We start from the raw sequence: 21,802 nt of genomic DNA, 5'->3' as shown, positions 1-21,802 counted from the left end.
AATGTGCTGCCCCCAGACACAAAACACACTGAGTGTGGCCATCAGCTGGGGAAAGCTTATGGCCACACTCAGTACACTTAGAAAATATAGCTTTTACTTCAGCCATAACTCTCTCACACACACACCCAAACACTAAGGGGGGAGGGGAGAGACAAAACTTAAACTAAAGAGAAGTTTTTTTTTTGTTTTTTTTTAAAACATGGGTATGATTAGATAAACGCTAAAAACAACACACACACAATTTAAACTAGAAACTAGCTTTTAGAAAAGGAACAATCTCACCAGGCCAGGAGCTCTTCACTAAGTAGCAACTGTCTTTAGCATGACAAAAAGCGATCTGAGGTAATGTGGTTGGTAGCAAGGGATTATGGGTAGGGGGAGGAGCTAGGAGCTCAGATCTTGAAGCTTGGAAAACTGCCGGTCGGATCCGAATCCCACAGGTTGCAGATCAAATGAAGTAACTACTTCAGATTTTTTGTCTCCTGCATGGAAATTCCATATGGCTGCCAACTGTATTTTAATTGTGGAACAATTAGCAGCTTCTTTAAAAACAGCAGCTAATGACAGAGGTAGTAAAAGGATCAATGTTATTTCTTAAAACCCATAAAGAAAATCTCTTCCATTTGCTCTCATAAGTCATTTTGTTGGAGTCTTTTTCAAGGATAATAAAATGACCTACTGGGGAAGAAAGCCTGCTCTGTCTTGCAGTAAGTGGATTTGGAGAAATTGAGTGGTTAGTTTGAGGGCTGAGATATTGGGATGATTCATCCCTGAGGAATGTAAGAGAAGATCTAGAGTTGGGTCCAGTATGCAGGGAAGATAAAGGAGTGGACACCAAAGGAAGGGGAATCAAACATAGCAAGGCTGGAAAGTAGCAATGAGGATGAACGAGTTCCTCAACCAAATTGCTATCTGTAGAAATTTTGGAATAAGAGGAAATAGGAGATAGGCATATAGGAGACCAGATGGCCAAACGTGGACTACAGCATCTCGTGGTGATTCCTCCTGAGAGAGGATCAGGGGATGCAAAGAGGTCATAGCAAGGGTGCCCCCAACGACGGAAAATTTTCTCAACCAATTGATTAAGAGACCACTAGTGAGGCATCAGAATAGACCTGTTGAGTTTGTCCGCCAGCATGTTGGATTTCCCCAGAATGTGTGTTGCTACTAGAATGGGGCTGGAGAACACCCATTACCACACTCTTATGGCTTCTCGGCAGAGGGTAAGACTTCATTCCTCCTTGATTGTTGATGTACCAGACTATAGAAATGTTCTTGGATTGAATCACAATAGTCACTAGAGGAAGAGTATCTTGAAATACTTGCAACGCTCAAAAGGACTGCTCTCATCTCCAGAACACTGATATGTGAATTGGCCTCTTGTGGGAACCACATGCCTTGAACCATCCTTAATGCCTCCCTCCTAAATGGGAGGCATCCATGGTCACTGTGGCCAACAGGGGAGGAAGACTTAAGGGCTGGCCTATGTAAATGTCATTTGAATGGATCCACCAGAGGATATTGTGTTTGCATATTTGTGTAAGCTTGACTGGAAATGATAGAGGTTGTCAAGGAAAAGACCACTGAACAGCTAGAGTCCATCGAGGACAACCAAGAAAAAAGCATGCTAAAGGAAGTATAAACTAGTGCTGCTCCCATGGAACCTAAAGCTTGGAGAATTAGTCTAGCAGGAGGAGCCTGATAAGACAGAATTTGATGAACCTGAGATATGAGTGTGTTAATACTATCAGTAGGCAAAGAAGCAATCAGTGCTGTTGTCTTTAGATGTGCATCAATAAACTCCAGGCTCGTACTGGTGCCAGATTTGATTTGGCATAATTGACAGTTATACCTAGTGAATGATAAATCTGGAGCAAATACTCCCTGGACTACTGTAGGAGATGCATTGTAGGGGCAGTGAGGAGCCAGTCATCTAGCTATGAAAAGACTTGGGGTCTAAGTCTCAAATGAGCTGCCATCAGTGCCATACATTTGATGAACACCCTGGGAGCTGTGGTGGGTCCAAAGGGCATGGCTCTGAATTGGAAGTGACTGGCTCCTACAGGATAGCATAAGTGTCTCCAGGGGTGCCTGTCTATTTTGATTGATAAAACGTACCCTGAAGATCTATGGAGCACATCCTTTCATCCTTGCATAGAAAAGTAAGGATGAACTGAACCATGACCATATAGAACTTTGAATTTTTCAAAAACTGATTTAGTTTGATTAGATCCAGAATTGGTCTCAGAGCTCCTGTCTTTTTTGGCACTAAAAAGAAACAAGTTCTGAATCCTGTTTGATCTGGTGGGACCTCCTAGATGACGCTTTCGACTGGCAACTTTTGAATTTCTTGTGCTACAGCCCTTCCTTTGACTGGGTGGAATGTTGAGATGTTTCTTTCTTTTGGACAATGTAGTCTGGGAAAATGGTATGAAATAACCTCTGGATATTATTTTTAGCACCCAAGTATCTTTTGTTATAGCAGCCCAGGTGTCTCGGTGCAAGGATACATGTCCTACAACTGCCTCCAGAGGTGGGTAGTCAAGCAGCACTTCAGCAGCACTGAAAGGATCCATCTGGAAAAGAATCTCTGAATCCCTGATTTTCATGCCTCCTCTGCCTCGAGTGTGGTGTCTCCTGTTAGAACTCTCTCCTCTGCCTCTGAAGGAGCTGTCTCCCTGTGAGTCCTGGAAAAATCCCTGGGATTTATGGGACATTTTCTTATCACCTCTCTGATTTCTTGGAAAAGACCACTGAGATGGAGAAAATTTAATTCCCAGAGCTGAAAGGGTCTTTCCTTCTTGCTCACTATGGGTAAGTATTTCTTTCACAGAACTGGCAAACAAGAATGTTCACTCAAAGGGAGAACCGATGAAAGAAGACTTGAAAGGTTCTGCAAATTGCATAGCCGCATCCAGCCATGTCTCCTTATGGCAATGCTTGAGCCAGCCACTCATGAGGCACCTTCTGCTGTATGAGAGATTAACTTCACAGATGCATTGGGGATTGACAAAAGTGTGTCCAGCTGAAAAGATGATCTTTGAAATCCTCTGCAGACATGGACTCAGACAGAAGGTTTGAAAAGTTCTTTAGATAAATCTCTCTGTAGTCTTGCAAAGTGTGCCATATAGATCAAGGACCTAGGGGTGAAGGTCGCTGAAGCAAATACATGCTTTCCAAATCTGTCCAATGGCCTAGACTTTCTGTCAAGTGGGTGGACAGAAGAGCTCTGCTAGCTCCTTTATCATGGCTGCGACCACAACCATTGCATTGACAGGAACTCCTTTGCTCCAGTGGGGTTTATCGTTTGATGGAGCTAAGAACTTGCCTGGCCAATAAGAGATTGGTTCAAAGAAATCTGGCTCCTTCCATGCCCATTGAGAGAACCAATCAATGAGCTCATCAGCTGGCGGGGGGGGGGGGTGTCATCCAAGATACTGATGAACCAACACCACAAGTCTCCAGAAATACTGACTTCTCTGGAGAAGGACTGTTGGAAGACCAACCACTTTTTTGTTTAAGGATTTCTAAAATGTCTCCAAAGGAGACGTCATAGAGTTGTGATTTGGGAGATTCTTCTCCTTCATGGAAATCAGTATCTTCAGTGAGAGATTCTAGTCAGGAATCTATGTGCCTCCTCTTGCACATTTTCTTTCAATGGACCTCCTCAGTGGGATGTTCTGGAGAGGTGTCAGAAGAGAGGGGAAGTTCTTCTATGGGAACCGACTGGAAACTAGGTGGAACTGGCTATCCTTGTGGAACAGGTCTCAAGGACTCAGAGCTCGGTTCCAAAGAGAGAATAGGGGTAAGATCTGAGGACAAATGAGAGACCAGATCTTACAGCATAACAAACAGGTATAAGGCCAACTACAAAACAAAAGTAAAGGCATGAAAACTGCTGCAACTGCAGCTGCTAAAAAAAAAAAAAAAAAAAAAAAAAAAAACATACAGTTGCCATCTTTTCCATGCTACTAAGTGGAAAGCTTAACTCAAACTGTAACAACTAATAATGGAATATCCTGTCCTCCAGTTCACTAGGATACATTTTCTCAGTGTAATACATTTATAAAGTAAAACACTCATGAGACACCACAGCATAAGAGAATCCTTAAATAATTTCATGTATGATGCATGCACAGCCCTGGCTCCCTTAAGAAAATTGAACTGTCTGACACTATTCTTTTTTTCTAACATCCATGCAATGTAAGTATCATCCCACAGATGCATGCATTAGCAGTGTGTACCTCCTCCCTTCTCTCCTAAGACTGACACACCCATATACCCATCCTTCCTGTCTGTGCTATCAAGTGCCCAAGTTAATAATCAAATTTGGGTTGCCTGGGTCACAATTATGGATTTATCACTCTACATCATAGGCACAGGCGATTTTTTTTTTAAATAATGTCAAATAATAATAACAATGGCTCACAACCAGTATAGGTAATACAGGTTTTGTCATCATCATTAAACCATACCAGTCATGTATAAATCCTGCATTACCCACACCCAAACACAAGTCACTGTTAAAGTATGACTTCCTGCTGAAATCAACTGAATCAAACTTCACCATCATGGGTAAGCCATTCTACTCAAGGGTAAATCTGGATTCATTACAGGCTGACATGAAGTTAGAATAAAACAAAATCTGCATGTAAACAGCCAGAACATTTTACCTACCTCTGATGTCACAGTGTAAATCTCCAAATATTGTGTCTAGTTCCTTCGTCCGTGCACTCCTATAATGCAGCCGTTCTTCAAAAAGAAACTGTGAAGAGTATAAAAGGAGGAGAAGGCAAAGTTAACTTCTAATATTATTATATCATGATAGAGCTACCTACCCTGTGGAGTAATTCTAAAATGTATGGAATTGTGTGAATAAAGAATTTACTTTACATAACGTTGCACCAGTTCTGTGCCCATGCACCTACTTTCTTTCAATAACTCATATCTATGTAACAAAGAATTTCAGTTATGACTCCCAAGAACAAACCAATGAATAAATATATAAATGCATGCATGCATACAAGCACACACACAAATGTCAGTTTTCAACAAGAGAAAGAAGGTTTCACTCATTGTATTGCAATTGAAGGTGAGTTGGTCAAATAATCGTAGACTTATCAGGCAAATGCTGGTTAATTAAAAGTTATGTACTTACCATAACTAGGCATCCATGTTGACCATTTTCATTCTTCCTCAATGAATGGATTATGGATCCAATCCTTGGATCCAACTCAGCCGCATACATCAGACTTTGGTTCCAACTCTTGAGCTCCACCTTCTATCCATAATGCCCTAGTCCATTCCAGTACCGTTGATCGAGTTTGGTACCATAAAATCCACATTAAGTCATTAAAGGGATAGATAAAAGAATATGGTTCAAACCTGGAACTATAGTTTCCAATACTAAAACCAACAGGTCAATCCAAAAGATTACACAAAGGGGGAGAGAACGGAAGGAAGTTGAGGAAGAATGAAAATGGACAGCTCAGATACCTAGTTATGGTGAATACATAAACTTTAAATTTAATGTTGACCTTTTCATTCTTCCTCAAAGAATGGGACAGAATCCCCAGCTATGTGGACTTGGGTGGCCCTCATGGAAGGATAGGGGGAGGATCACAGGGGTGAGAGAAAGGATCTCTAGTATGCGAAAAAGCCCTTTTCACAATCTCAAAACCAGATGGACCTTGGAAATCCATTGCCACCAACACTGGACCTGATCCATGACTGGAGGAGGAAACCAGACCCAAGCTGTCCAGCTTCAAGGGGCAAGGATGGATCAGGCATCACCAGAATAGATCCCAGCACCATGGATCTGATACTGAGGCTTCATTCTGGGACCCATTACACTCCAAAGGCATAAGAACAGAACTGGTTGGAGATATCATGAGAGTCAACATAGTGATTCTCTTTGGCTCCAGCTCTGGAACTCTTTGTGGTCTCAGATCCTGGGCTCTGAAACCGAAGGATAGTTCAGAGAAGGAGATAAGACTGTGTGAGTATTGGCCAGAAGACTCACTGATCCAACAGAGGACGGAGCAGAGATAACATCCATCTGGATTTAAGCTCTGAGGAACATTTGCCTCATCCTACTCATGTCTGCTTTGGATAGACTCTTAGAGGACATGAAGGATGATGTGGTTGACTGAGGTCTGGATGTTTTCTCCATGTCTACATAAAAGGAGAATGGAGCCTAGGGGAAATATGATCCAAGAGAAACTCAGGTGAATGAGCTGTAGGAGTGTATGATGCACTAGTCTTAGGATCCAAAGGTTTAAGATCCGTAATCTGAGTGATAGGACTTGCTGATATGATAATCTGATCTGATGGCTTAGAATTCAAAGATTTAGATCCGGAGTGTACCTTTTCAGGTCCAAAGAAGTTGGATCTGTTCATTTTGAAACTTGAGAAGGCGCTTCCAAAGAAGTTTTGGAAGACTTTAGAGATTGACGCTTCTTATGTTCCAATAGTAATTTTGTGGTCTTACTGGGGGGTTTGAGCCCCTGAAAGGGAGGAAGATGAGGGAAATAAACCCTTAAGAATAAGTTTACTTCACCTGTTAAGTCTGTTGAATTGTAAGCTGCCAAACAGAGCAGCCTGTATTTAAATGAGCTGCTCTTAAACAATAGACGCACTCCTTGTGGCCATCAAGTTAGGGATTTTTACGCCCACAAGAAGTGCATTTTTTAAAGCCTGTCAGCTTGTTAGCCATGACAGCAAAAAAGTAAAGTAAAGAAGGCAACAGGAAATCAAGAATAGGATTTTTCAGAAAAAAATACCACCAATTGTAACAAAGAAATACCCTGTTTAACTCATTACATCCGACTGACTCCTGCAGGTACATTTGCAATTTTATTTCCCCCTTCTTTCTTAGCCCTAAGACCATTCTTGTACTCTTACCTCTCTCCATTACCTACACTTCTCCTTATCCTTGCTCTTTCCTCTCCAGCCATCCCTGCTCTATTTCCTATAGAATCTATTCCTATCTTACCATTCTGCTTTAAATAATTTTACTACCCCTCTATTCCATTCCACACTCATATCTCTCCCCTTATACTCTCCTCTCTGCTTCCTCTCTTCTCATATTAACTAAATCATGACTCCCTACATACTAACTATGCCTTTACTCTCAGTCTTAATCATGACTACCCTTCTCTCAACATACCATCTCACCTTTATTGAAATTTCACTTAACAACTATCTTATCTCCTCACAAACACACACTCCTACTACACTCACTTTCACACCATACCCTAATGTTAATTCCACCCCTAGCTATCATCTATCTAAATACCACAGGCAACATCACCTTACCTACCCCATACTAACTGACAAAAAAACCAAAACCCTAACAATTCAAAGAGTAAATTCTTAACTAAACTAGTTAACCCAACCCTACTAGATGGAGACATCCACCCCAACCCTGGCCCTAACTCACCACCTCCCCAAAACCACTCTCCTAACCTCAATAATAACTTCCTTATAGGACACCTTAATATCCAAAGCATAAATAAGAAAATACCCTTCATCCATGCCCTTTTAGATACCCACTCATTTGACATTCTCTGCCTCTCAGAAACCTGGCTAAACACAGGCACTAAAGACACAGAGATTATACCTCAAGGTTATAACATAGTAAGACACGACCGCTTAAAAGCAAGGTGGTGGAGTAGCAATACTTTTCAAAAATAAACTAAACATCACTACTCAACCAGCATGCCCAAACCAAAATAGCAAAACAGAAGCCATCATTATTAAACTACAACTTAACACCAAAAAATCTATTTACATTATTTGTTTGTATCTTCCCCCAGGTAATAACATCCCAATATTAGAAGATTTTCTAAGTTGGGTCTCTACCACCTACCCCCAAGAAACTATAATTCTTGGTGATGTTAACATAGACTGGAACACTATTAACAATGATAATCCCTCCTCTCACATTAACCTACATGGTTTCTCACAAACTATTACCTCAACTACAAGAGTCAATAAGCCCAGTAATAAAGAGAGTATACTAGACTGGATACTCACAAATAAAGTTAACAAACAATATAAAGTAGGTACCTTGCCAGATGACATCAGCGACCACTCCCTAACCTACATTACTAGACTAAAATCAGAATATGTCAACCTCCCTAATACAAGGCAAATTCGATCTCTCAAGCATTTTAACATAGACCTCTTTAAAGCTGATCTGAGAGCAAGTAAATGGAATTGTTTAAAATCACTTCCTCTGGAGGAAGCAGTATTATTGTTTAATACTACATTCTTATCCATACTCAATGCACATGCTCCTGAGCGCTCCATTAGAATTAAGACCAAACCTGCCCCATGGCTAACCTCAAACACTAAAAAACTCATGCATGCTAGAAACAAAGCATGGACAAAATGGAGATGTGATAGACAAAAACCTGATTTAGTTAATTTCCGCCAGCTCAGAAATCTTGCAAAAAAATCAATAATCGCTGACAAGAAAAATTTCTACTGTAAGCTTCAGGAAACTCATATTAACAACTCCAAACAGTTCTGGTCCTCAGTAAATAGACTTCTCTCCCCAGGGACTGCTAAAACTCCTTCCCCTCTAAATACCGATCCTGATACCCCACTCCAGACTGCAAATGTCTTCAACTCTTTTTTCTCAAACTATTCAATCCTTAGCCAAACAAATGAACCCTAACAACTCTCATCTACCAACTAACATAACCACCTCCTCTTTTAACTTCTCTCTAAAACCTATATCTACCTCTTTTATCTATAAACTCATTCACAAACTGAAACCCTGTACACCTTCTGCTGACAAGCTCCCCACTCTGTTCCTCCAGAAAGCTGCCAAAGAAATTGCATATCCTATATCCTTACTTATCAACAGAACTATCCAAGAAGGAACCATCCCTGATATCTGGAAAGTATCCTATATTATCCCACTGCATAAAGGTGGAAACTCCCTTGACCTTTCCAACTTTAGACCAATTGCCCTTCTCTCCCCCCTAGCAAAGATCATGGAAAAATGTATTCATCAACAACTTGTACACTATCTCTCTCTTCACAGCATAATAGCAAACTGCCAACATGGTTTCAGACCCCACCATAGCACCACCACTGCCCTTCTATCTTTTGTAGATACTATCAACAAAAATCGAAACAACAACACTTTCTCTTCCGCTCTTTTCATTGACCTCTCTAAAGCTTTCGACATGGTCAACCACTCACTCTTAATTCACATTCTTGAATCTCTCTCTTGCGATAAACTGGCCACTAGCTGGTTTAAATCTTATCTTAGCAACAGACAACAAGCAGTAATTTGGGAAAACCATATCTCATCTCTCTTGCCTATATCCATCGGAGTTCCCCAGGGCTCCATTCTGGGTCCACTTTTGTTCTCCCTCTTTATTAATGACCTTCAGACTGCTATCCCACAAGCTACCTGCATACAATATGCAGATGATTCTACCCTAATCTGCACAGCCCCTTCCTCTACTGAACTGACCTCATTGACCCAAAAGACCTTTAACACAGTAGAAACTTGGTTTTCTACACGGTTTCTCTTACTAAATGCCAAAAAAACCAAACTTCTCCTCTTCTCCCCTACCACTCGCTCCCCTCCTTTAAACTTTACCATTTCTTCAAACAATGGCACCATCATCTCACCTGATCCTACCACTAAACTCTTAGGTATAACCATTGACAATAATCTTTCCTTCGATCAGCACATTAACAACACCATCAAGACTGTTAACAAAAAAATTGGATCCCTATATCGCATCAAACCTTTTCTAACCCCAGCAACTAGAACCAAAATTGCTCAATCTCATCTCCTATCTACTCTCCGATATGCTTCCCCCATTTATACAAACCTTAAAAAAATCAATCTTAATAAACTTGCAACCTGTTATAACAACATAGCTCGCTTTGCCACTGGTAACCCCTTTAGGACCCACCATTGTATAAACCTAAAACAACTTGGCTGGCTCGAATTTCAAAACTACCTAATAATCCCTCAACTCACTATAGCCCACAATATACTACACCTTCCTGACAACACCCCTATAATCTCTCAACTTCTAATCCCTTACAACAATCTCAACTCACTTCGCTCTTCTAGTAGAATTATGACAAAATTAATAAAGGTAAACAATACAGCAGGTGGTTCTCTATTTACTAACACTATAGGTAGAAGTTGGAATCTCTTACCTAGTGACATTACCTTGACTACATCCCTGCCTCTATTCAAACAGAAAATTAAACTTTTCTACCTAAACCATTGGCTTTGTTCCTGCAGTGCACCTGATTAACCTTTTCTATACACATTTCTTATCTATTTTTGTCTCTTCCTCCCCTCTTTTAACTTTTCTAATTCTAACTATGCATAATTGATGTAAAATTGCTAATAAGTAATTGCATATATGTAATGCAAATATGTAATGAACTGCATATGGTGTATATGTCTCTCTTTAAAATTATCCTTCCCTCTGGAGGGTCTTTTTGAATTCTAAAATTTTGCTATTTCTTAGAAGTAATGTTTTTTTATGTAATGTACTTAGTATTTAGTGGAGCTTTTCTCCTCGGGCCTCTGCTGAAAATGGACATGTATCCAGCCAGACTAGCCCGGTCAACAAATGTAAAATAAAAATATAATCTTGCCAGCTACAGAATGTTCTTTAATGGAATGTTAGATTAAGCACATGTCAGACCAGGCATGGAAACCAAAGTCACCAAGGCTAAAGAGGCATGTAAAGCATTACAGGATTTTGAAAATATACTTGAGATAAAGACCGTTTCTGTTTCCATTATTCAGGACAATCAGAATAATGTGAAGAAACTCTGGATATATTTAGCAGCACTATTACTAACCAGCATTCCACCATTTCTGCAGACTATTATTGTTTATCAGCACTGTTAATGAAGACAATATTTGGATATTGTGAACATCTAATAAAGCCTTATTAAATAAACTACAGTGTTTGGAGAATCTATTTTGAAAATAACACAATACTTGGCCCATAAAGGAGAGACTGGCACCTGTTCAGCATGAGTTTGGGTAATTAACAGATAAGGACTTTAATTCCAGTCTCATTTCAGTTGTTTCCAGTTAATTACAGAAAAGTACAGTCTCATCATTTCTTATAATGGTGAGCCACTATGAATGGGGTAAAACAGTTAAAGTAACTCCCCAAACCCCATAGCAACCTTGCATCAGCAGTCAGACTGGGTGTGTTCTACAGATAAGTCTACAGAATAGCAGTGAGTGGTCTACAGGGAAAACTGCAGAACAGGTGTGCTTCAATTCCAAGCAACCTTATCAGCACTAAGTGCACCAGCGCTCATTCGGAAAACTTTAGAAGTTCAAAAGAGACAGCTGTAGTAAGTAACCCTTTCAAATTTTTTAACAATTGGCTTAATGTCTGGTGTCATTCAAAGGGGATCCAGTGTCTGTCTGCCTGGGATGACATGCTTGACAAGCCACGCTGCTTCGCAAGGGACGGCTTGCACCTGTCACCCCTGGGATTCCGGATATTGGCTAAGGCTCTTGCCACACCCATAGTGCCTTTTTTAGGCAAGGCTCAAATTCTAAACCTACCACCCTAGAAAACAAAAATGGGAAGAAACTGAGGGTAATGCTGCTCAATGCCAGAAGTCTAAATCTCAAAATGCACGCACTCGAGGCCCTTCTCAGTATGGAGAACATCGATGTCTGTGCTGTAACTGAAACCTGGTTCAAGGCTCCTGAGAGCACCCGGCACTATTAGGTTTTACCTCATATCATGCGTTCCGGCCCCAAAACCCGGACCACACCACAAAAGGAGGGTGTATCCATATTCATAAAGGATACCCACACCTCCAGGTTGGTGGCAACGCATCTAAGCTCGGAAACCATCCAGGTACAACTAACCATAGGCAAAACTGCTCTACAAATTGTAGCATGCTACAGGCCACCCTCTCAAACTCAGGAACCCCACACAGCCTTCCTGAAGACACTGGAGGGTATAAATGTATCTCCAAACACCATCATATTGGGTGACTTCAACTACCCGAATATAGACTGGGAACATTACTCAAGCCCTAACTTTCTAGCCCAACGGTTCCTGGAGTTCATAAATTCAAATGCCATGGAACAGCTAGTCACTGTTCCTACGAGAGGAGAAAATATACTAGATCTCATTGTCACAAACATGGGGACAAAATGCTCCACACCGGAAGTATATCCCTCATTGGTGAGATCTGATCATAAACTAATCTCACTGGAAATCCACATCCCGCCCCACCCCAAACAAAAAGACCATAGTGAAGAACTTCTCTAAAGCAAACTTCACACTACTCAAGACTGGTGTGGTATCCTTCAAGGCCCCTGAGCCAGTGGAAACCACAACCCAAGCTCGGAAGCCCTTACAAATGCCTTCTATGAACACCTCCAGGACTGCATGGATCAGGCAATCCCAAATAAAACCAAGACTCTTTCCACAAAGGGCAAGCGTCCAGTCTGGTGGACCCCAGCCATTAACAAACTTTACAATAAGAGGAGAAAGCTATTACATGATAGAACAAAATCCATAAAAGGGAAGTCACCCCTGATCATTATTAGTAAAAAAATACGAGCACTCATAAAATCAACTAAGGCCAATTTTGAGAGAAAAATTGCCATGGATTCAAAGGACAATCATAAGGCCTTTTTCAGCTATGTTAGGGACCTGGGTGGAAACTCCCAGATATGCTCAGAATTAGTCCAAAATGATACAAAAATCACTGAACCCACAGACATTGCCAACATACTGGCAGACAGGTTCAGTGCAAACTTCACCCCCCCCCTAAAGGAGAGATAACTATCCCAGCCGAGTGTAGCCTCCCGGACATCTCAAATGCGCAGGTGAAAGCTGCTCTCTCTAAAGCTAAAAACACAGCATCAATGGGACGGATGGTGTCCCGTCTGTGTGCTACATGAGCAAAATGAGGAATTAAACCCGCACATAAGGCAGCTGTTTAATCTCAGCCTTACCACAGGATACGTGCCCAAGGAGTGGCGACGGCAACTGTGGTCCCACTCCACAAAGGCGCCTCTACAGACCCTGGTAATTACCGCCCCATAAGCTTAACAAGTCTAGTCTGCAAAGCTATGGAGAGGATCATAATGGAGCTCATAAACAAAGATATAGGGGACTTGCAGACATTGGACCCGACCCAGTTTGGCTTTGTCAAGGGAAGATCATGCCTTTTGAACTTGGTCGATTTCTTCGAAACAGTCACCAAGGCCATTGATGAGGGAAAGGCAGTCCATACAGCCTACCTTGACCTTGCAAAGGCTTTCGACACAATACCCCACTCGGGTATTGTAGAAAAACTTACCAGCTTAAATGTAAACCCATATGTCACAAGATGGGTTGCAAACTGGCTTAAGGACAGAACCCACAGGGTTAGAGTTGCTGGAGCTATGTCAGACTCCAAGCCGGTCACAAGTGGTGTCCCACAGGGCTCGGTCCTTGGCCCCTATTGTTTGGCATCTACTTCTCAGAAGTACAGGCCAACATGGGAGGACTTTGGCTGACAAAGTTTGCAGACAACAGCAAACTGGGCGTCATAGTGGAAAGTGCATCGGACAAGGATATCCTTCAGAAGGGACTCACGGAAACAGATAGCTGGTGCCAGAGCCATGGCCTGAAGTTAAACGCCAAAAAATGTATAGTCATACCCTTCGGGAAAAACAAGGTAACCCCAAGCTACCATATAGGTGGCAATCCACTAAGCACAGAAGAGGTTATCAGGGACCTGGGGACCCAGGTTGACAGTGGCCTTTCTTTTGACACTCACGTTGCTAAAGTGGTTAGAAAGACCTTCTACATTGCCCACCTGATCATGAAGGGATTCACATCCAGATCTAGTGAGGTCATTGTTCCCCTGTACTCTTCACTTATCAGACCAATGATCGAGTACAATGCCCCATTCGGGATGTATCTCACCCGACATCTGCAGCAATTGGAGAGACCCCAAAAGTTCCTCACCAAAAGGATAAAGGGACTCCAAAATCTGTCATATGCTGCCAGATTGAAGAAACTCCAGCTCTATTCAGTCGCATACCGTCTGCTCAGAGGTGACATGTACCTGACATACAAGGCCATGTCCAACCCGGAATTAATGGACATGCTCCACCTCAAAAAATCCAAATCCACCAAAACCACTAGAGCAAGCGACTTAAACCTTAGCACGAATATAAATAGGACGTGCTGGAGGGATAGATTTATCACTCAGACTCCCTATGCTGTGGAATAGAATCCCGGTCCATGTGAGGCAGAGCACCTCGCTGACTCTGTTCAAGAGAAATCTAGACCTGTGGATGGGAGATCGTAGGTTTACCCCGGGAATCATCTCTGTGTCACTGCTGGACAGAGGCACAACAAACTAATGGGCACAGTATTTTTTCATATAAGGGGTGGCGTAAGCCACAAAAATTTGGGCTAGGCTTATAAATGCCTTAGGGCAGATAGCCTAGTATAAACCTATGAACCTATGAACCTAATAGAGTTTTTAGTGCAACAGCCAGCTTAAGTTCAAGGTTTCATTAACAGTTTACAGAATTTTCAACAGCACACCAGTGTTTTTCCATTACTAAAGAATGTAAACTCTATACAGAATAAGCCAGAAATAACGGCACTACAGTTTCTCATTACACAGCAGATGTTTCGTTAAGTCAACACTAATTTTCAAGATGTAAACCATGCAGAAAATGAACAGGGCAGACAACCTATATATACAGTAACTGCAGCTGTTAAACAAATTGCACAGCACCAGTGCTTGCTTCAGAAAAAGCCTCAAAGAACTTCAGCAGACCAGCACTAAATCAACAAGCTTCCTTCAGAATATAAAAGACACTATCCAGTTAACAGCTATCTTCACAAACTTTCAAGTTTCCAGTGTGACATTACACAGCCAAAAAGCAAGAAAAATATTTAGAATGCTAAAGACAGGACACATTCTTCTAGGATCATAACATTATATAAGACTTTATATGCACTTTCTAGTTAACAGCTCAAAAAAGTTTAGATTCATCAGTAAAAGTCATTTGTATACCTCTTGTATAAACATGTTAAGTAATAATTCTACAGTTAGGACATCAGTAAATATTTGGTTTAAATGTTATACCTGGGTAAAGCAGTCTAAAAAACTGTGTTCCAGAAATGTTCTTTTAAAGTTAAAGGTTGTTAGTTCAAGAATGTTAAATATGTTTAAACGCAAAAGGATTAACTCACAGAAGCAGGCTACAGGAAAGCTTCGCATAATGAGTCAGCTTCTATCAGTACGGTTTCAGACTTAAAACAAATTCTTGTGTAAATGCTTCAGCACATACAATTCAACATACAGAGCTATGTTGTAGTACAGTTTCAAATGCAAATGTTTAGAACAAATTCTTGTTTGCATGTAATTCAAAATACAAAATTATGTTGCAGTATTAAACATACAAATGTCAACACAGTCAATGTACATAACATGCAGGCAATGTTTCAAGTTCACATTACTTCTAGTTTCTTATTTTCAGAAGCAAGTGCAAACATTGCACTGAGGTGGGATAAGAGGAATCAGAGTGCAGATTTTGGTAAAGTAAATTCCAGCATAAATAAAAAACAGACTTCACCGCAATGTAAAATTGCTACCATTTCAGAGCAAAATAAAGAAAGAACACATTCCATAGCTAACTATAAAGGGTGTGGCAGTCCAGCACTAAACCAGAGCATTTACCTATCATTGTCTAAGGTTAAAAGAAATGACAATATTTTAGTGTTTAGAGGAAAACTAGGAAATAATGTACTGATTAATACAGACAAGTCAACTTCAGTTAAAAAAAGACCTTTATTATAGGACATGACTGCAATCTTCTCAGGATTTAAAGGGTCAAAGATTACAGCAGTTAACAGTTCAATGTGTAACAGCTTTGTACTAGGTATGAACATGTCAGAGTTATATGCTGTTTTAGACTTCAGTAACATGATTTTTATGGAAAAATAAAAATGTTACAGAATGTACAGTAGTGTACACAGATGGCACTTGTAAGACTTTGCATGCAGTAGTTTGTGCAAATGTACATATTTTAAAGAATTGGTTACAACAGACACATGCAGATTTATGGGTTAAAGATAAAATAAATTCCAGTTCAGATGACAGCTGAAGTGCTCAGAAAGACATATTGGGTATGGTCAGTTAAAAAGAAAAAAGGGTATGTTGCGTAAGGCATACCAGAAATGACGGTCAAGTTAATTCACAGAATAAAGAATTTACAGTTACAGATATGGCAAATGAATGTTTTTGTTATTGTTTTGTTTAGCAGGCCTTAGTTAAGAGCTTTGTATTAAAGTGTTGCAATGCATAAACAATGTCTTAATACAGAGACAAAAAAGCATTCACAAATATTACAGAATGCAAAAGTCAATGCTACATTGTATAAAATCAGATCAGTTTAAATCTGGTAATAAATGTGTTTATGTAATCAGTTTAAGACTGTATATATTTCATACAGAAATGGCAGTTTACCAAACACATCAGATCAGATTACAGCCAGCTTAGCAAACTAAATTAAAGACAGTACTGTATGCCATAATGCAGTATGGTGAAAATCAATTTAATGCATTTACAGTTTTTACTATTTATCCAAGAAAATTGTAGACAGTAATGATAAATTCTTGCAGCAGTCAGTAGTACTGAAAAGATAAATGATGTCAGCTAAAGAAACGGTTATGTGGGTGGAGTTTCACTCAGAACGGTATGTTAAAATCTAAGGGTCACACGAGAAAATGTAAAAAGCTCAACAGTTAAAATTAATTTTATACAGGTGCAGAAATGCACAGTGCTACATTACTACTTTAGTTTCATTTGAGGTCATCAGTTGGCTTACTTGCAAGAGTGTTTTAGCAGCAAATGTTTATTTCATGCAGAAAAATGTAAATAAGGTCAGGGCAATAAGCCATGCTATCAGTTTATAATTGTTAAAGATGCAAATGTTACTTTAAGGACATGATACAAAATACAATCAAGAACTTCAGCCATCCAGCCTTGCACACAAAATGAAAAGAAGAGGTTTAAAAGGCCTAACTGTAAAAAGGACACCGACATTAAAGCAGTCCTTCCCTTACCTCATCAATGACTGGGACAATGCAGAGTAAAATTTGGCAAGAGCTGTGGAGCAGAAGTTGACTGTCTATATGTTTCAGTTATTTCTTCAATGTATGTTTAAAGTTAAAATGTATGAGTTAAAACAAGTATGCATGTTTGTAGACAGTTATTTAACAGTACTAGTTTTCAGTTTATCAGTTTATAGGTTGGTACTAGGCTATTAGCCCTAGGGCCTATATAAGCCTAGTCAAAACGATACCCTGGCTTTCGCCACCCAAGGAAATTATTTTCCTGTGCTCCTGTCGAGCAGAGCCACAGAAGTGATCCCCGGGGTGAATTTCCTATCTCCCATCCAGTCATCAAAAGTTTTCTTGAAGAGTGCTAATGAGGATCTTTGCTTGATACAGATAGGTAGTTTGTTCCAGAGTATGGGAAGTCTCTGGGACAAGAATCTATCCTCCAGCATGTCCTGTTTATTGTGGTAAGAAGGTTTAGGCCCCTAGGGGGTGCAGCTCGGACGGATTGGGATTTCTTTAAGTGGAGCATGTCCAACAGCTCTAGGTTTGACATAACTTTGTATGTTAGGCAGAGATCGCCTCTGAGTAGGCGATATACAACGGACTAAAGCTGGAGTTTGTTTGAGACAGTCTGCATAGGGCATCTGTTTGAGGCCAGTAATCCTCTTTGTGAGGTATTTCTGTGGCCTTTCTAGTTGCTGTAGATGTCTTGTGAGGTACATACCAAAAGGGGCGTTCTACTCTATAATGGGTCTAATGAGTAACGAGTAGAGGGGAACAATGACCTCTTTTTTCCCAGATGAGAAACCTTTTGTGATAAGGTGTGCCACGTAGAAGCATTTCCTGACTACTGTGGTGATGTGCTTATCAAAGGAGAGACTACTGTCCACCTGTGCCCCAAGGTCTCAACACACTTTCGGTGTTAAGTAGATTACCGCCTATGTGATAGCTCATGGGTACAGAGTTTTTACCAAAAGGGATGACAATGCACTTTCTGGCATGGAGCTTGAGGCCATGGCTTTGACACCAGTCATCAGTGAGGCCCTTTTGTAGGATGTCCACATCATTAAAAGTTTCAGTTATGGCTCCTAGTTTGTAGTCATCTGCAAACTCAGTTAGCCAAAGACCTTCTGTATTAACCTGTACTTCTGAGAAGATATCAAAGAGGAGAGGACCCAGGACTGAACCCTGTGGCACTCCACGTGTCACCGGTCTGAAGTCGGATTTGAAGTCTGCTACTTTTACAGTGTGGGTTCTGTCAGTGAGCCAGTTGGCAACCCATCTTTTGACATAGGGATTTATAACTAGGAAGTGAATTTATCAATAATTTCAGAGTGGGGGGTGGTGCTGAAAACTTTGGTGAGATCTAGAGGCTGTGAGAACCACTTTACCCTCATCTACGGCTTTGGTGACTGCTTCAAAAAAGTCTATCAGGTTTAGAAGACATGATCTTCCTTTGAAAAAACATGAACTGGGTGGGGTCCAGAGTTTGGAGATTACCAATGTCATTGTTTATAAGTTCCACGATGATACATTCCATAGCCTTGCAGACCAGGCTCATCAGGCTAATGGGGCAGTAGTTCCCAGGGTCCATGGTGGCTCCCCCTTTGTGGAGTGGGATAACAGTCATTGTGCTCTATTCAGTGGGCACAAAGCCTGAGGTGAGGATATGATTGAACATAGTCCTTAGGTGGGGTGCCAGTTTGTTCTGTAGTTCATGTAGAACGCAACCTGGGATGTTGTGAGGTCCCATGGATGCCGTGTTCTTGGGCTTTGGAGAGTGTGGTGTTTACCTATGCAGCCATGATTACAGAAACGATGCATTCTTCCTGTATAGAGATGGGCCCTTTAGGGGGTGAGAGGGGGGGTAAAGTTAGCACTGAACCTATCTGCCAGGATTGTTGGCATTGTCTGTTGGTTCTGTATATTTAGTGCCATTGTGCTGCAACTCAGAGCAAATCTGAGTGTTTCCATTGAGATTCTTGACATAGCTATAGAATGCGTTGTGGGTGTCTTTAGACTCCATGGTGATTTTGTTTTCGTAACTAGCTTTGGAGGATTTTATGAGGAATCTCAGCTTTTTACTGAGGCTGACCAGGGAATTCCTTCAATTATAGAATTTTACTCTTTTTTTTTTTACAACAGTTTCTTTCTTCTGTTGTAGAATTTGTTTATGGCAGGGGACCACCAGATTGGCTTCCTTTCTTTGGAGGATAGCATCTTGGTTCTGTTAGGGATTGCATGATCCATGCACTCGTATAAGTGCTTATAAAGTGCATTTGTGTAGGATTCAGCAGTCGTACCTCTATTGTCCGTCTGCATGGGTGTCATGAAGTTTGCCACTTCTGTCTTAAGAAGCGTGAAGTTGGCTTTGAAGAAAATTTTTACGGTGGTTTCCCTAATGGGGGGTGGGGGTGGGATGTGGATGTCTAGGGTGATTAGCTTGTGGTCGGATCTGACCAACGAGGAATTGACCTCTGGTGTGGAACACCGGTTGCCCATGTTGTTAATGACTAGGTCTAGGATATTGCTGCCCCTGCTGGGGGTGTGGATCAGTTGATCCAAGGTGCTGGAATTTATGAATTGCAGAAAACGTTGAACAAAAGTGTTCGTACATGAGTAGTTTTCCCAGTTAATGATGGGGTAGTTGAAATCACCCATTATTAGGGTGTTAGGTTGTACCCTAACATTTTCCAGTGTATCAAGAAATGAGGAGTGGGAATCCTGGGGCATGGTGGGGGATCTGTAGCAAGCTACAATTTGGATTGCGGTCTTGCCCAGAGTTAGTTGCACTTGGATAATCTCAGATGCATTATGCTGAGCAACTAGCCTGGAGGTGTGGATATCCTTAATGAATATGGACACGCCTCCGCCTTTAGTGTTTCTTTCCAGGTTAGGTGGCAGAAAGGTGTGGTATGAATTATGGTAATGCAGTGGTGCTCTCTGGAGCCTTGAACCAGGTCTCTGTCACTGCACAGATGTTGATGTTCCCCATTTTAAGGAGTGCTTTGAACGAGTGCATTTTGAGGTTTAGACTTCTAGCATTGAGTAGCATTACCCTCAGATTTTGCTTGTTGGCACCTGTTATAGTGGTGAGTTTGTCATTTGAAGCTTGCCTAAAAAAGGCACTATATGTTCGTATGTATGTTTCAGACGGTTATATAGCAGTGCTAGTTTTAGAGTTTATGCTTTTATCTATGTTCAAACAATACTGACAAAAAGATATTAATAGTTCAGTCTCCAGAATATACTAGATTTCAGTTTATCTATGTTCAGGTAACACTGTCAAAATGTTCTCATGTTTTCAGACAACTGTACAACAGTACTAGTTTTCAGTTTTTCTATGTTCAGACAATACTGAGAGAAAAAGTACTAATAGTTTGATTTTCAGAATATAACATGTACCAGTTTTCAGTTAGTTTCCAGAATATACACAGCTATTTTAAATGTTAAGTATAAATATGTATCATGCTAATGTAAATTTCAGTCAAGATTCAAGATATGACATTCATACTCGGTTATGTGTTCAGTATAGTACATTCCATTAAAATTTCAGAATATAAAATAATATTCAGTTACTTCACATTATTCATTAGTTTTAAGGGTAAAGTGACAGACATATTTGTAATGGGCTTATTACAGCATACATTTCTGCTACACCATCCATCACATAATTCAGTCATTAGTTAAGGGTAAAGTGACAGAATTATTTATTACAGGCATATTAAGAAGTTATCTAAATAATAGGTAGTAATAGTTATTCAGTATACTCAAGGCATAACAGGGCAGGCTTAATTTGTTAGTTTACAGATTACAGTACACTTTACATAATTATTGTACATTAGTCAGAAAGTTAAAAAAGACGCTAACAGAAAATGCAAAGGTATAGACCTGAAACACAGAAAGCACAAGTTTAGTGAACTATTAAAGATAAGTTATCTAAAGAAAATGTAATAGTTATTCAATGCAATCAAGGCATAACAGGGTAGGCTTAATTTGTTAATTCATTTACATATTACAGTGCACTTTACATAATTATTGTACATTAGTCAGAAAAATTAAAAGGACACTAACAGACAATGCAAAGGTACAGATTTGAAATACAGAACGCATAGGTTTTAATAAACTGTTTTAGCTAATAAATATTTATAGAATATTTCAAACACAAATTTAGGAGGCAAATATATATTACAGCACTTAAAAAGTTAAGTAGCATTATTAGCAAATCTAAATTAAAAACTATAGACACAAGTTAATACAGACAGTATATAGTAATTATGCTTCAAGACCAGTTATAAAGTTCTCTTTAGTGTTGACAGGTCTTATCATAAAGTTAACAGATAAATAAAGTGGTCAAAATTAAAACTGCAAGTTTATTCACCAGACAAACAAAAACAATTGCCTAGTTATAATTAAATCAAATCAGAGAGACTTCAATCAGAGCAGGTCATAAATGCTCAGGTGACATCTAGTGATCAAAATTAAAATTGCAGGTTTATTTACCAAATAAAGAACATTTATTTTCAGATTATGAGTCAGGTAACATAAAGCTGTGTACAGCAGTTAGCAATACAGAGGGTAAGGTAACTTCAAAAGCAAGTCCCTATAGACTTTCATCAGGGACCTCAGGGGCAACTGTTTGTTTACGGACCTCCATTTTAAAGTAGTTATTTAGGCAGACTAAAAGT

General features: G+C 40.1%; 1 protein-coding gene across 1 annotated transcript in view; it reads right to left on the bottom strand.

Moving 5' to 3' along the window:
* Positions 1-21,802, bottom strand: part of MSH5 (mutS homolog 5) — a 2,353,005-nt gene that overhangs the window by 635,918 nt on the left and 1,695,285 nt on the right. Inside the window, exon 21 of the mRNA XM_044083236.1 lies at positions 4,678-4,765. Within this exon, the coding sequence (XP_043939171.1) occupies positions 4,678-4,765 (88 nt within the window). The remainder of the gene's footprint in view (positions 1-4,677; positions 4,766-21,802) is intronic.

Source organism: Protopterus annectens, chromosome 9.part0 (genome assembly GCF_019279795.1).
Source record: "Protopterus annectens isolate FY-2018-M chromosome 9.part0, PAN1.0, whole genome shotgun sequence".
In the NCBI taxonomy this organism is placed as follows: domain Eukaryota; kingdom Metazoa; phylum Chordata; order Ceratodontiformes; family Protopteridae; genus Protopterus; species Protopterus annectens.
Note: the sequence above shows the minus strand (reverse complement) of the source record. Positions and strands in the feature narration are given on the sequence as shown.